The sequence below is a fragment of the Chiloscyllium plagiosum genome, unplaced genomic scaffold (assembly GCF_037043375.1).
Source record: "Chiloscyllium plagiosum isolate Xiang-an unplaced genomic scaffold, Cpla_swu_hap1 HiC_scaffold_25, whole genome shotgun sequence".
In the NCBI taxonomy this organism is placed as follows: Eukaryota; Metazoa; Chordata; class Chondrichthyes; order Orectolobiformes; family Hemiscylliidae; genus Chiloscyllium; species Chiloscyllium plagiosum.
In genome coordinates this window covers 16,563,697-16,579,533 of record NW_028270163.1, presented here as the reverse complement: position 1 = coordinate 16,579,533, position 15,837 = coordinate 16,563,697, and the positions used below count along the sequence as shown (strand labels likewise).

The following is a 15,837-nucleotide window of genomic DNA, read 5'->3' as shown; positions in this document are numbered from 1 at the left end:
CAGGCATAGATAGAATGGATAGTCAGAGTCTTTTTTCCAAGGTGAGCGTATCAAATGCTCCAGGGCATAGAGTTAAAGTCTAAATTGTTTGGTAAACAATGAATGAAGCTTTTTGTACAATGTTTTGTGGTTGTTAGGTAAGTAAACAACCTTCTCTTCTTCAAATGAGACCATGGATATTTTTATGATCTTCTGAACAGGCAAAACAGGCTTCAGAGTAACATCTTTCTGCAGAGACTGCTTCCTCAACAATGCAGCAGTTTATCAATAGTGCATCTAAATAGCAATGTGCGCAAGTCATGAGGTACGGCCTGAACGCAAATTTGATTTGTGCCAAGAATGTTATCAGATAATCCAAGCTGGCACTCAGAATGAGCAAATCCATTATAATCTACAAGTTCACAAAGGGTGGATACGAACTGCCCATAGAGAGCACCATGTATACAGACATATCTCACCAGTAACTGTTGAACTGAATGTACTAAAAAAGGAAACTTTAACTTAATGAACACCAGATATCCTCACATTGAACAATATAAATGATATTAAACTATTTATTTTGGTTGAGCAGAAATGTTCAATTTGTATTTCAACTGAAGATCCGGCAGAGGATAAAACAGGCCAATATTTCACCATAGCTGAAAACTCCTCACCATCTTAAGTCAAATACATGTCACATCCACTCAGTACAAATGTTTGTTGCTTTCCAGAGTTATTTTGCATTAAGAAGTACATATTCCTTAGTGTCTAAGGTGCACCTACCAGTGATTATAATCCAAATGTTGCCTGATAAGTGTATGCGGCTGAACAGTGCCATAAGTGTCGACTTCAGGCATGTTCATGTCATCAATAAAGTATATCAATCTTTTCGTGCCTGGTGGCCCGTAATTTCTGCCCGCTTTCTTCTCAAGGGGCTTTTCCAGTATGGCTGCAAAAGATAAACAGCAAATGTAACCAGAAAGATCCATGTGCTTTGAAATCCAGAGGGCACAGGGAAAACTCTTCAGCAGAGCTATCAATGATAAATAGGAGAAGCAACATGCCCACACCGAGAAATAAAGTTGTGAGTACCATTCCCTACTCACTTTGCTTCAATCTTCACCTCACTTATTTCTTTAAATAATATGTCATTTTAAAAAGTACTGTCACAATATCCTTTGAGAGCGATACCGGATTACAGAAAAGATCTCTCATATTTTGCACTTTTAAGAAAACACCCAACAAGAAAAGGTACAACTAATAACACTGTATTTCATCGGCATAGTTAGCTCAGTTGCAACGCAGTGTGATGCTCACAGCTTGGGTTCAAATTCTCACACTGGCTGAGGTTCCCATGAAGGATTCTCCTTCTCAACCACTCCCCTCGCCTGAGGTGCGGTGACCCTCAGGTTAAATCACCACCAGTTGTCTCTCTCTAATGACAGAGAAGCCCTATGATCTGATAAGACTATGGCGTCTATACCTTTAACTTTTAAACCACTAAAATTCTTAATGGAACTTGCCCCATTCTATACATTTTTAATTGCAATGCAGAACTTCTTTCCGCACTGTAGTTTCAAGAGTGGTCATGCAACAGCCCTCAAACTAAATCAAATGTGTGTCATAGCTCCCAGGAATTCATAGTAATTTCTTTTAGGCTTCTTGATCTGGCACTGGCTTTCAGATACCTCTCACTCTCTGCAAGTATGCTACTGCTGATATCTCCCATTAATTAGTATTAGTAAAAAAAAAGTGTTGGCCAAATTAATAGGACAGAAAGCTGATAAATCCCCAGAGCCTGATAACCTACATCGCAGGATATTGAATGAGGATGATCAAGGAGATGGTGATGCATTGGTTCCCATCTTCAAAAGCTTTCTGGAATTGTCCCGGCAGAATGGAGGATAGAAAATGTAACTCCGCTCCTGTAAAAGGAAGGAGTGAGAAAACCTAAGAATTATAGCCCAGTTGGTCTAACTGGTGGGTAAAATGCTAGTGTCTACTATAAAGCATGTGATAACAGGGCACTTCAAAATATATCGATAGGATGAGATCAAGTCAACATGCATTTATTAAAGGGAACGGGTTTGTGAATGAGGGTGAAGGATTTCTACTTTATACTAAACTTCAGTTTTTAACTAATGTCACAAGAGTAAGGTTAAAGTAAGCCAGTAACTTCAAAATATAAGCTAAGTTATGGCAGGCAACTTAGCCAAGTGTAATTCCTCTCCTGTACTCCTGGATACTTCTTGTAACCAAGATAAGCCCAACTGCAGGAGGCATCACCAGTTGCAGATGCTTGTGATCTGGGATTACAGGCATGCCCATGAGACAGAACTACGTTTGTAACACATTCAGAGAGGTTAAGGGCAAGCAGACAGACAGGGAAAGTGACTGACAGATTGTCCAAGCCAAACAATCAAGGAGTGCAAGACTTCCCAGAGGTCTGACCTGAATATTGATGAGGGCAATGAACCCTTGGATGAGTGAGTGCGCTGTCTCCCTGGTATAAATTGAAGGATGTCACAGAATGGTGGCACTCCCTCCATTATCAACACTCAGCAGCAGTGTATACCACGTACAAGATGCTCTGCAGAAGTTCACCAAGACTCATTTAAAAAGTACCTTCCAAAACCATGCCCACCTCCATGTAAAAGGTCAAGAGCAGCATATACATGCGAATACCACTTCAAGATCTCCTCCAAGCCATTCCCTATCCTGACTTGGAAATATATCGACGCTTGTTCTGTGTCACTGGGTAAAACTCCCTTCTTTAACAATACTGTGGACTTACACATGAATTGCAGCGATTTGTGAAGGCGGTTCATCACCACCTTCTCAAGGGCAACTCGGGACAAATAATGAATGTTGGACCAGCCAGAAATGTCCACATCTCCTGAATGAACTTTTAAAAATCCAGAGCTCCCTGGATAACACAGGAGATAGAAATTAAGTTAAAGAAAGACAGACTTATGACAGGTATCATAATTGGGAAGCAAGCTAAACACAGAAGGCTTCGAAGGGAGGTGAAAAAATTAATAAAAGAAGCAAAGAGGGATTTTGCTTAAAAAAAATAGGTCTTGTAGCCAACAGAAAAAGAAATCCCAAAGTCTTCTGTAAGCACATCATTAATAAAATGGCGGGTAAAGGAGAAGTGGAGCCAACTTGGAACTAAAAAAGGAATTTACACATTTTTATTCACTCATAAGGTTAGTACAATTGCAACATTTAAAAGGCATCTGGATGGGTATATGAATAGGAAGGGTTTGGAGGGATATGGGTCGGGTGCTGGCAGGTGGGACTAGATTGGGTTGGGATATCTGATTGGTACGGAAAAGTTGGACTGAAGGGTCTGCTTCTGTGCTGTATATCTCTATGATTCTACAACACTAAGCGCTCATCCACATGCTTTTAGAGGTAGTGAGGTTTTGCATCTCTACAGTGTATTTCAGTTTCCCTCCTCCTTCTAGGTGAAAATCTTTTCATCCAAATATATACCTCAATCTGGTCACCCCTCAGCCTTCTCTGCTCTGAAGAAAACAACCTGAGCCTATGCAGCCTCCCTCTGTAGATAAAATGTTCCAACCCAGGCAGCATCCCGATGAATACAGTGCCTTCTGTACAAAGACATCCTTCCTATATTGTACAATAACCTGATGAAGGAGCGTCGCTCCGAAAGCTAGTGTGCTTCCAATTAAACCTGTTGGACTATAACCTGGTGTTGTGAGATTTTTAACTTCCTATAGTGTGGCAGTCAATACTGCATCCACCTCAATGATATGTACAACACAGAGGCCAGTGAGCTTAACATCTGTTATTGGGAAAATGTTTGTTACAAAGAATGTAATAGCAGAGCACTTAGAAATACAAAATATGATCAAGCAGAGTCAGCATAACTTAAAGGGAAATCATGCCTGACAAATTGACTCAAATTCTTTCAAGAGATAAGAAGTGAGATAAATAAAGGGGAAGCAGCGGATGTAATATACAGAGGAACCACGATTATTTGAATGAGCTGGGCTGGCACTATTTCGTTCGGATAATTAATTATTCGGTTAATCGATTCAATGCCTCTCTTGGGCTCGGAGGTTTCTGAAGTTTCCTTTTCCCTCGCTCTGCCTGCCTTGCTCCCTCTCTGTGTCTCAGGATTTGCTTCTGAGTAGACACACACTTGTGTGTAAGGGTACTGCAGCATAGCTGAAGTCTCCCCTCCACCTTTCCACCCCCTCACCCCCAACAATAAGTTCAATCGATTGACACAGCAAGCACTTGCTAAGTCTGCTCCCCGTTCAGGAGACTACGCGGCAACACACTGTGCGCAAGTACCCGTGCACCCTCCCCAACTCCTGAACACTCCCAAACCCATCCAACACCACCACCCATTTTTCCCCCCTCCCCCCCCCCCCCCCCCGCATGTCTGCCCTGCCATGCCCCGCACCCCCATTCTGGTGCAGCTGGACTGGACACCAACAGTAAGACTGCTGGTGCCGTGGGGGGGGGTTAGTCAGTCTCAACATAGCGTACACGCGTGTACACACACACACACATTTACTGCTATATTTTATCAAGTTCCACCTTTACCCTGTACAGGACAATATTGGAGAGATTATGTGGGGAAGGGGCTTTAGGGTGTAGAACTCCAGGGAAACTGCAGGGAGAGAGAGAGAGAGGGCAGGAGGTCAGTCATTTGAAGATGGTGCCTCTGCTCCCATCGAAGTTCAGGATTGTTCTAAGCGGAGTTCATTTTTAATATTGTGAACAAACGTCGCGTCCAGTGTTGGAAACACCCCTTTGATGTAACATTTCTATCGGGACCTTGAGATCTCCTTTGGATAATCCGAAATTCGGATAATTAACGTTTGGATAATCAAGGTTCCTCTGTATTTGGAATTAGCAAAGGTGTTTAAATACATAGCCCATGGTGTTGGAGGTAGTATATTAACATGGGGACAGGACTGATTAACTAATAGAAGAGATAGAGTTGGGTTAAGGGGGCAATATTGGGATAGCAATGTCTAACCAGTTCCATGTCATAGGCATCAGGGCTAGGCCACAACTGAAGTAATGACTTGGATAAGGAATGTGAAAATGCTGTAGCCAAACTTGCAAATAACACAAAAACAGGTGGGAAAGCAAATGGTGAGGATGGCACAAAGAGTCTGCAGAGGGATACAGGCAGGTTAAGTGAGTGGGCTAAAACATGGCAGATGGAATATAATGGCAGAATGCGTGAGGTTTTGCAGAAAGATTTGATAAAATTATTTAAACTCTGAAAGACCATAAAAAGTTCGAGCGCAGAGGGATTTGAGTGGCCTTGGATACAAATCACAAAAAGATAACTGACAAGTTCAACGGATAGTAGGGATGACAAGAGGAATATTAGCTTTTATTTCAAAAGGAATGGAGTATAAAAATAGGCAAGTATTGCTAAAACTATAAAAGAAACTAGTCACACCAGCACTGGAATACTGTGAACAGTTTTCAGCCAACTACATAAGGAAAGATATATTGACATCGGAGGCTGTCCAGAGAAGGTTTACAAAACTGGTCCCAGGTATAGAGGTACTGTCTTATAAGGAGATGTTGAGCAGATCGGGCATGTACTCACTGGAGGTTAGAAGAATGAGAGGCGACCTTATTGAAACATCGAGATCGTGATAACTGCAGATGCTGAAAAGTCAGTGTAGAGTGGAATTGGAGAAAGCACAGCAGGTCAAGCAGCATCGGCAGAGATGGGGAATTGACGTTTCAGGTCAGAACCTTTCATCAGGACTGGGGGAGGAGAAAGGGGCTGAGACATAAATAAAGGGAAGGGCTGGTGCTGGGGAAAGGTGATGGGATGGCGAGAGGTGGATGCAGGTAGGACATGGTTGTGATTGGTCAGTGGGAAGGGTGGAGCGGACACATGGGAAGGAAGATGGACAGGTAGAGTCAGGTTAGGTGGGCGGAGTGGAGAGGGAGGGCCGGGCCTGGGATGAGGTAGGGGTGGGGAGATTTAGAAGCTGATGAATTCTATGTTAAGGCCGTACGGTTGTAAGCTCTCGAGGCAGAAGATAAGGTGTTCTTCCAGTTTGCATGTGGCCTTGTATTGATGGTGGAGAAGGCCCAGGATGGACATGTCATCGGGAGAGTGGGACGGGAAGTTTAAATAGATGGCAACCGGAAAGGTGGGACATTTTGGAGCATTTGGACCATAAATGATCCCTGAACCGGCTCCGGAGTTTGCACCACTTCTGCCAGTCTGACCCAACCACCAAAATGATATTTCCCACCCCACGCCATCCACTTTTCGTAGAGACCATTCCCTCCATGACTCCCTCGTTAGGTTCACATTCCTCACCTACCCCTCCACCACACCCGGAACCTTCCCCTGTGGCTGCAGGAGATACAAAACCTGCCGTCACACCTCCCCCTTCACCCTCTGTCCAAGACCCCAAAGAATCATTTTAAGCCCAGCAGAGGTTCACGTGTACTTCCTCTACCCTGATTTATTGCATCCATTGCTCCTGATGTGGTCTCCTCTACGTCAGAGAAACCAAGCACAAACTCAGGAATCAGTTCAGGGAACACATATGGTTTATACACTCTAATCAACCCCACCTTCTTGTTGACAGCCATTTTAACTCCCTGTCCGAGACCCCTGACAACATGCCCATCCTGTGCCTCCTCTACCTTCAACATAATGCCACAAGCAAACTGGAGGACAAATGTCTCACTTCTGCCTCATCTGCTTACAACCATACAGCCTTAACATAGAATTCACCAGCTTTCAAATCACCCCAGCCCATCCCAGGCTCAGCCCTCTTTCTCCACCTCACCCCTTTAACTTGACCCGACTTGTCCATCTTCCTTCCCACCTATCAACTCCACCCTTTCTACTGACCAATCACAGCCACCTCCTACCTGCTCCACCTATTGCCATCCCACTCACCTTTTCCCCAGCCCCACCCTCCTCCCTCTATTTATCTTGCAGCTCCTTTCCCCTCCCCCGCCTCGATGAAAGGTTCTGACCTAAAACGCAGAATCCCCTTCTCTGAATCTGTTTGACCTGCTGTGCTTTTTTCAGCTCTGACCTCATTGAACCACATAAGATACCTCAGGGGCCTGAGAGAGCAGATGCAGAAAGATTGCGTCATCTTGTGGGAGAGTCTAGGACCAGAAGGTATAATTTTAGAATGAGAGGTAGCCTACAAAACAACTTTAAGATTGACACATGGTCATGTTCTCATATTATCTTAAAATGAACTGCTGTTTTTGTGTGGCCTGTTTGTTGACTACTCAAAACACTCTCAATTGCTATGCTTCCATCTATGCACATAGAATACAGGAAACATTGCCCTTTGTCATTACAACAGTGGCCATTGATTCACCAACAAGTGTACACAATTGTCAGCAAGCTATTAAATGGCATGGTGGCTCAGTGGTTAGCACTGCTGCTTCACAGTGCCAGGGACCCAGGTTCAATCCCAGCCTCAGGTGACTGTCTGTGTGGAGTTCTCCCCGTGTCAGTGTGGGTTTCCTCTGGGTGCTCCGGTTTCCTCCCACAGTCCAAAGATTTGCAGGTTAGGTCAATTGGCCATGCTAAATTGCCCATAGGGATATGTAGGTTAGGGGAATGGGTCCAGGTGGGTTACCCTTCTGAGGGTCAGTGTGGACTTGTTGGGCCGAAGAGCCTGTTTCCACACTGTAAGGATTTTAAAAAAAATTCTAATTCTATTCCAACACAAGAGGCATCACAGCCTCCTCATCCACAATCTCAGCAAACGTCATTACATTGTGGGTGTGTGTAACCTTCCTGAGTTTCTCTTCATTGTCTGAGGGAATGGGAGTGGGAGCAAGGATAATTCTAGCAACTAAGCAATAGCCTGGCTGACAAATTGCTTAAAGGTAACTTTTGTGAATATACTGTACAGATGCCCACATTTAGTACGGGCTTAAAAGGTCCTGACTTTTCTATCAATGTGCCTCATGGGCAAACAATACACAATAATGCTACATTAAACAAACTGCATAAGTTTGGAATTCCACAAACCTTGAAAATGATATTGTCAAGACTATTTGGAGAAGTAAAGAGGCCCTAATTAGTTGGTGTTAGAATATTTCTTTCTCTGACAGGTTTGCCAAGAAATAGCTTCAGATTTTGGGGGCTTGGACTCATGCAGCTGAATGAAAAATAACTCTGTTCCCATCAACAAAAACTCAAGATTAGTCCTTCTCAAAAATCGCAACATGGTTTAACATTTCCATCTGATGCACCCCTTTGGCTCATTCTACATTTCTGTATCTATATTTCCTCCACTGCAAACTTTATGAAACCTCTGTCCTTTCTTTAAAACCTCTTTCTTTATTTCAATCTTTTCAACAGCTATCTATTTGGCATTTTGCACACTATTTCATTGTATTTTATCTGTACATTTGGTCATTGTTAGACAGAAGTGAGAGACAAGAAAAAGTTCACAACTCAGGAGGGCTGTGTGATAAAGATACTGCAGGGAGAATGCGCTATACTCTGAAACAAAGAAGCATCACAGATGGAAGGAAAGCTGAAGCTATGTTCAGGAGCTGGATCATTGACTGAGACAGCTCTGCAATCTGCTGCCTCTGTACTCTCTTCTATTATTACTGGCACCAAAATCAATATTGAATTCTTGCTGGAACTGACATGCCTAAGTATATAAACAAATACAAGAGCAGCCAGTTGGACTCTCCTGCTCCATTCAGCTATCTCTATCTGAAATTGCCCTCTCTTTTTCAGGGAAACATGACTTCCATGGCCATTCTACTGCACACACTGAGTAAACTGATACTGAGAACGAGTGGGAAGGCAGATATCCCTGTAGAGGGTGCAGACAGGATAACAGAGAAGAGTGATAGACACTAGCAGCGTATCTGACATGTCTTTCAAACCGAGTTAGCTTGAATATACTTCATGGTCTATGGTGGTTTGTACCTGCCCAAATCATAATCGATTGCATAAATGTAACCACTCTAACAAGGACCTAAATATTCATGGATCCCTATTAACAGCTGAGAGTGTAGTGCTGAAAAAGCACAGCAGGTCAGGCAGCAGCCGAGGAGCAGGAGAATCAACATTTCGGCCATAAGCCCTTCATCCTGAAACGTCGATTCTCCTACTCTTTGGATGCTGCCTGACCTGCTGCACTTTTCCAGCACCACACTCTCGACTCTGATCTCCAGCATCTGTAGTATTCACTTTCTCCAGTCCCTATTAACAACTTGGCAATGCAGAAAAATGACAATTTCCAGTCCAGTGATGGCATTCTAAGACAACCACAATTTTGTTTTTGCCTTGTCTTCCATTACAACATCCAGGATACACTCCTTGCATTTTGTATAACCAGACGTGTTTGTCAGTGATGTCGCAGTTAAACTTTAAAAATACAGATATTCAAACTATGCTTCAGCTTGTCTAAAATTAAAAGATCATTTATAGATATACCAACAGTATGAGTCACTGCTTAATGAGATTCAGTGACAAGATAGGAACTGTAAAGAGAATTTTTGAACCACTGAATATTGAATAAATTATGTCCCAACAGTACAAATGAATTGCATTAATAAATAACAGTGCATTTCAGATGCACTTAGGGAATGGAAATGAAAAAGTCCAGCTCAGAGTGAAGCTGAACAAATTCACTTGACAGGAGTTTATCTTTACATATAAAAGATTTAGCCTGAGATAGCAACTGATGATCTGTTTTCTTACATATGTCGCCTTTTAGCTACACAACTTGTTTAATCCTAAATGAAAAAGACTATTCTGGTGCACAAGGATATGAACAAGGGTGAAACAGTTTATATTTCCTGCAATAACAGTCCAGATTTTCTATAAGGTTTACCTCAGTAATGTCAATGTACATTATTGATTTGTACATAAATTCCAGGAAATGACAACGAGCGACTGATGCCACTACTGAAGTGACTTCACCTGACAAAGGGGCAGCGCTTCGAAAGCTTGTGATTCCAGATAAACTTGTTGGACTATAACCTGGTGTCGTGAGACTTCTGACATTGCCCACCCCAGTCCAACACTGGCACCTCCCCGTCATAAATCATTGACACATGCAAATTTGCCGAAGTAGTGCTGTTGTTATTGTTGTTAATAATAAGACCATTACAGAATGGGGCTTCCATACTCAGAATCATGGCTATCATTTGGCAGGTTGCTTAAATTGAGGAATAAAGTTGAAAGTTTAACATTGTCACAACCTTAAAGGAAATGGAGGGTGACACATTTACTGTGTGGCCCAAGAAATTTACTGAAGACTGCCAGTAAAATAAGGAACCTTCTGACAGCTAGACATCTATGAGATGGTGTACAAGTATAGTGCTAATACTGACACAGGAGTCTATTTCAATACTCAAATCACCCTCCCTCCAAAACTTGAGACAGAGTCAAATGATGGAAAGCTGGTTGGGGAAGAGCTGCCTTGACTTTCAGTCTTCAAATCTCTGGATTGTTTTGATCCCACATTTGAATGATTCATCATTTTCAATTCTTAGAATCAAATATTCAATCTTTACACCAGATGATCAAAATCTAACAGTGGCCAATCAAATACCACCTCTAGCCAAGATGGAAATCCATCTGATTTACACAAAAGTTAGTCCAGCTCACCACAAGGAGTTAGGAGACAAAGCTGCTCACATCTTTCACTTCAGCTTTTCCTCCTCTTCTGTTGGTGGTGGTGGGGGGGGGGGGGGGGGGGGGGGGGGGGGTGGAATCTGGGATTTAGCCAATATTCTTTGTTAGAGGCAGGGATCAAGGATGGGAACCAGGGGGAAGATGGGTGAGGAGGATCCACTATTATATTTTTGTCTCATCGTATATTAAAGTTCCAGGTTGTAATTTCTGTTCAGGCAATGAGTTATGACAGTGCTTTGACTGGAAGGTAGAACTACCTATTAAACAATCTATTTGCAAGATTGTTATTCATATCAACTTACAAATTGCCAATAAAAGATCAACTTTGTATGGTGGAGAGCCAAACTTGTTTTTAAAAGTTTTAAAACGTTGACAGAAGGTAGAATATATTTCACACCATTGAACGGGTATCCTCTTATGATAACCAGATGTATAAGTTTCATCTTTTCCGATTCTTTTATGTACTCAGTCTAGACATCTGTTGAGATAGTGTTTTGGAAGTCTGTTTGTTTATTCAGGAAATTTCATGGGTTCTTAACTGCAAACTTAATCATTTCACAATAGCTTAAAATTTATTGATACAGTTAATTTGAATTTACTATGTTTACTCAGGAAATATCGTTGGCTACAAATCCTCATTTGTCACAGGGAATGGGGCAAAGACTTCTCATGAATAACAGAAAACATGGATACCGCTCATTTGTAAACTCTCCTATTTGCTGTAAAGGGCCAGGTGATCAGGCGAGATGAGTCAATGGGGAAAGAAAGTGTCAAGATATGCATGCCTGCATGGGTTTCCTCCCGGTGCTCCGGTTTCCTCCCACAGTCCAAAAATGTGCAGTTTCAGTGGATTGGCCATTCAAAATTGCCTCTAGTGTCCAAGGATATGAAGGTTAGGTGAATTGGCTATGGTGGATGCGGGGTTATGGGGATAGGGGAGTGGGTCTGGGTAGGATACTCTTCAGAACGTTGGTGCAGACATGTTAGGCTGAATGCAGGGATTCTATGATGATAATATGCATCTGATGGTAAAGGGAATAAGGTGTTTGGTGATCAATTACTGTTATTTTTGAAGATGTACTCTCACAACTGCTTTTTGTTATTCCTTGCAAATCTCTGCAACAGTGAGAGATGAGGGTTGATCAAACACAATTGCTGCTCAAACTACTGTCTTTTCTGCAATTTGAAAATTGCCCTCAGTACACGTTTCTTGTGACATCAGGAAAAGAACAATCTGTGCTCAGCATACAGTGAAAATTTCCATGAATATTTTCAATCAGGAACTTGGAGGCCAGTGTCTGTTATAGATGGGTAAACAGAGCTGGTGTCAATAGCTGCGATCTATTAAAGAGACCATAATCAAGTCATTATCTTGCACAGTGATCTCATCGTCCCAATGACAATCGTGATGATTTGATTGCATTAGATTTAGTGCAATAGAGTATTTATTACCAGCAATCTTGTTACCCTTTGTTTGGATTTCTGGTTATACACGTGCATCAATCTTTCGCACTGTAAAGTACTCTGAAGCATTATTTTGTGCGGACAGCCACATGGTTGTTCCCATGGCTTCCGGGCATTTGATAAAGCATTTTTTTATTACATGGCATCACAAACTGTGGGTTGGGGTCACGGGCTCTGAAGAAATAAGGCTGCAGAGTGTTGGCCATGTCAACAGCTGCGTGGCCCCTTTAAATCCTCTATTTTTAAAAAGGTGGGCCTGGTCTAACTGGCTGATCTTTACAGCCCAGTTCCTGCTCCATAAAAGGTAGGTTCTATAAAGCCCTGAAGATTACATACTTTGGCCCTCCCACAGTCTCAGAGTCAAAACCACCCTCCCCCCACGTCCCACAGTTCTCACTGTGATGGTCATTGATTTAATTTTCAAGTCTTGAAATGAGGTCACAGTGGGAAAAAACATAGATGTGCAAACTAGGAGCAGGAGGCCATCAATTGGCCCTTTGAGCCTGTTCCACCATTCAGTAGGATCATAGCTGTTGCTCCATCTCATTATCATATTCCTGCATTTTCTCCATGTTGCCTTTAATCTCTAAAAATGTATCAACCTTTTTGTTGAGTATACTCAGTGACTCGGACTTTCCACATGTTAGGTACCCTCTGAGCGAAGAAAGATTTTCTCATCTCAGCCGTCCATGACATACCTCAGATCCTGAATCTGTGACTCCTGATTCGAGGCTCTTCAGTCAGGAGAAACACCCTCCTTGCAACCAATTTGTCCAGGCCTGTTAGAATATTATGTCGTGCAATCAGATTCCCTCCTACTCTTCTTAATTTGAGGCCCAGTTAGACAGTGTCGCTGTCCTGGTGAACCTTTGCTGCATTCCCTCTCTGGCAAGAAAATCCTCTCTTAGGTGAGAGACCAAAACTGTACCATGAACTCCAGGTGTGATCTCATCAAGACTCTGTACAATTGCCATAGAGCATCCTGAGTTCTGGACTCAAATTCTCTTGCAATAGAGGTCAACATATGATTTGCTTTCCCAATTGCTTTCTGCAGTGCCTGTCTATTTTCATTGACTGGTGTACAATGACCCCTCGACCCCCCTGTTCATCTGTATATTTCCACTTAAGTAATACCCTACCTTTCTGTTTTTCACACTTGCTATGTAATGTATAATTTAACATTTGTCCATGTTACACTGTATATGACATGTGGGGAAAGTGAGGACTGCAGATGCTGGACATCAGTCAAAGAGTGTGGCACTGGAAGAGCACAGCAGTTCAGGCAGCATCTGAGGAGCAGGAAAATCAATGTTTCAGGCATAAGCCCTTCATCATGAATGTCATCTGGCATTTCTTTGTCCACACACTCATCTTGTCTAGATCACTTTCATAACTTGCAATCCTCTCACACAAAAAGTTTGAGGAACACTGTTCCTAAATGCCTCCTCAATACCTTCATGTGCTATGAGTAAAACAATGTATTCAACAAATGACCACCAGGAAATGTAATGCCTTCAAAAAAAGCCTTTGATATTAATTTCTGAGAATTAATACATTTCCACATCCTGATTAGCTGAGATTCTCTTACCTTGTAGCATGGCAGAGGTAGTGTAGTAATTAAATGGTACATTCTTCACCATGTGCTCATCAGGATCCAGCGATCCAAGTTTCTCACCCACCAGCACGGATTTCCCTGTCCCAGCATTGCCCACAAGCATGACAGGTCGGCGTCTATCCAACAGCTTCTCCATGAAGTAACGGATACGAATCGTCTCTATGGTGTGCACCAAACACGCCTGAAAACAATAAAAATTGTGCCAGCATCAACAAGCAGCAAGCCGCAATGTTTCCGCACTTCTCTGAAGTGTATGGTACAAAAGTGAAGTTTATCATTTACAAATTTATCATTGGGGCCTATCCATCTCTCACGTAAGCACAAAGCAGGGACTGAGCTGCTGTTGCTTGTTGCCAAGTTACATCAAGACCCCATCAGATCTCATTCTCATTCACGCAGATGAGAAGTATGAAATAGCTTTAACAAGCGAGGCATAAATTAAGAAGCCATAACTTTTAAATATGCTAAACAATTTGAATGTGCAGCTCCTTTAAATATTTTGGCCATTCACATGTATTAAACTAATGAGGTCAACTTATGCTTGGCTTGTGCGAGAACTTCTTAGCTGTTGTGAAACTGCCCAGATTCAGGGAAATGTTGGACACAACCCATATCAAAACACGGCATGTTAGAATTCCAATGCAATGTGCCATCCTGGCACCAATCATCTGGCTCTAATTCGTAAAGATTCACATTAACAAACGTGTCACAACAGAAGGCAAAATAGACTTCCAATTACAAATTAACATGGAAGTGAGAAGTCTCTGCAAACAGCACATCATGTACTTTTAAAATTCAGAAGTATTATGCCTAAACTAATTGCGTACCTGCAAAGGAATGTCAGGATCAAGATTGAATTTTGGAATCAGCTTGGACCAGGGCTCAAATTTCTTTGTCTCTGAGTCAATGTAATAATCAAAAACGGTGCCATGCGATGGGAATTTGACGGTCTTGAACTCTGATGTCCACCACTTACTGAACTCCACTCTGTAGTCAATAAGCTGGTAGGAAACGGAAAGTGAAATTAGTATGTTTTCTCTCTTCATGTTCAAACGTGGGTTCCATAAGCTCTCAATCCAGGAAATGAGGAACAGAAATAGGCTATTCAACTCCTCAAGACTGTTCAACTAATACATTATGTTATGGCAGTTTTGTGCTTCAACTTTGTCTTCCTCATACTCTTCTCTTACAAAAATCAACCAGTCTAAGCTGAGTACAATACATGTAAACCTGTGCCCACAGACTTCTAGGGGAATGAATTTGAATTTCCCTCTCCATAAGGATGTGCTTCCAGGCTGCACACTCGAATGGGCTTGCTCCAAGATGGTGCCCTCTTGTTCAGGATTATCTCACCAAAGGGAACAATCATTTCTGCACAAACTGTTGTATGTAGATGATTCATATAAATCGTGATGGCATAACTGGTCACAGGACTCTGGCATCAGCAACAGAGACACCAGTATAAAATGAATGGGTGAAGTGAGATATTTTAGGCCCTGTACTAGGCAGCGGCATTTGAGGACTTATTGTAAAGATATAAATAAAGGTGCATTGCATTTCATATGGAGCAGAAGAGCAGCAGAACATAAAGGATTGAAGACGTGCAAACAGTCTCATCATTTAATTAACTTTTCTAACTTGTCTTCCTTGGATCCAAAGTGATTGACTTTTCATTTTGACAAGAGCTATCAAGCATCACATCATGGGAGGGAGAGGAAATGCATATTTTTCACCCAATCCATCCCCATTCAACAATGTTGTTTTTTAAAAAAAGCCTTCTCACTCCCACCCTTCTATCCATGCCAACGATATTATTGGCAGCATCATGTTTGGGTCAATCAGCAAGTTCAATTCTCTCATAAATATTTGGTTTCAAGTTGTTGGTGGGCAGTCCATTTGACCACACACACACCCCTCCCAATCATTTTATGGAGAATGGATCAGAGGTGAGTGCAAAAGCAATGGGCTATTTTACACATCATACTCTGTTCAAAAAGAAGCCCAAGAGGTGGTATAAAATCCAGCCCAATTGTGTCTGCTCCCTTTCACCTTTGGCTCATGTCTCAGTGCATTCACTAATTTAGACTGATCTGCAGATTGAATCTACATTCCT

At 42.2% G+C, this 15,837-nt stretch overlaps 1 protein-coding gene across 1 annotated transcript in view; it reads right to left on the bottom strand.

The window, feature by feature from the left end:
- Nucleotides 1-15,837, bottom strand: part of dnah9 (dynein, axonemal, heavy chain 9) — a 528,899-nt gene that overhangs the window by 323,218 nt on the left and 189,844 nt on the right. The window contains exons 37-39 of the mRNA XM_043714478.2: nt 14,552-14,725; nt 13,698-13,905; nt 763-928 (exon numbers count right to left, since the gene is read on the bottom strand). Of these exons, the coding sequence (XP_043570413.1) occupies nt 763-928; nt 13,698-13,905; nt 14,552-14,725 (548 nt within the window). The remainder of the gene's footprint in view (nt 1-762; nt 929-13,697; nt 13,906-14,551; nt 14,726-15,837) is intronic.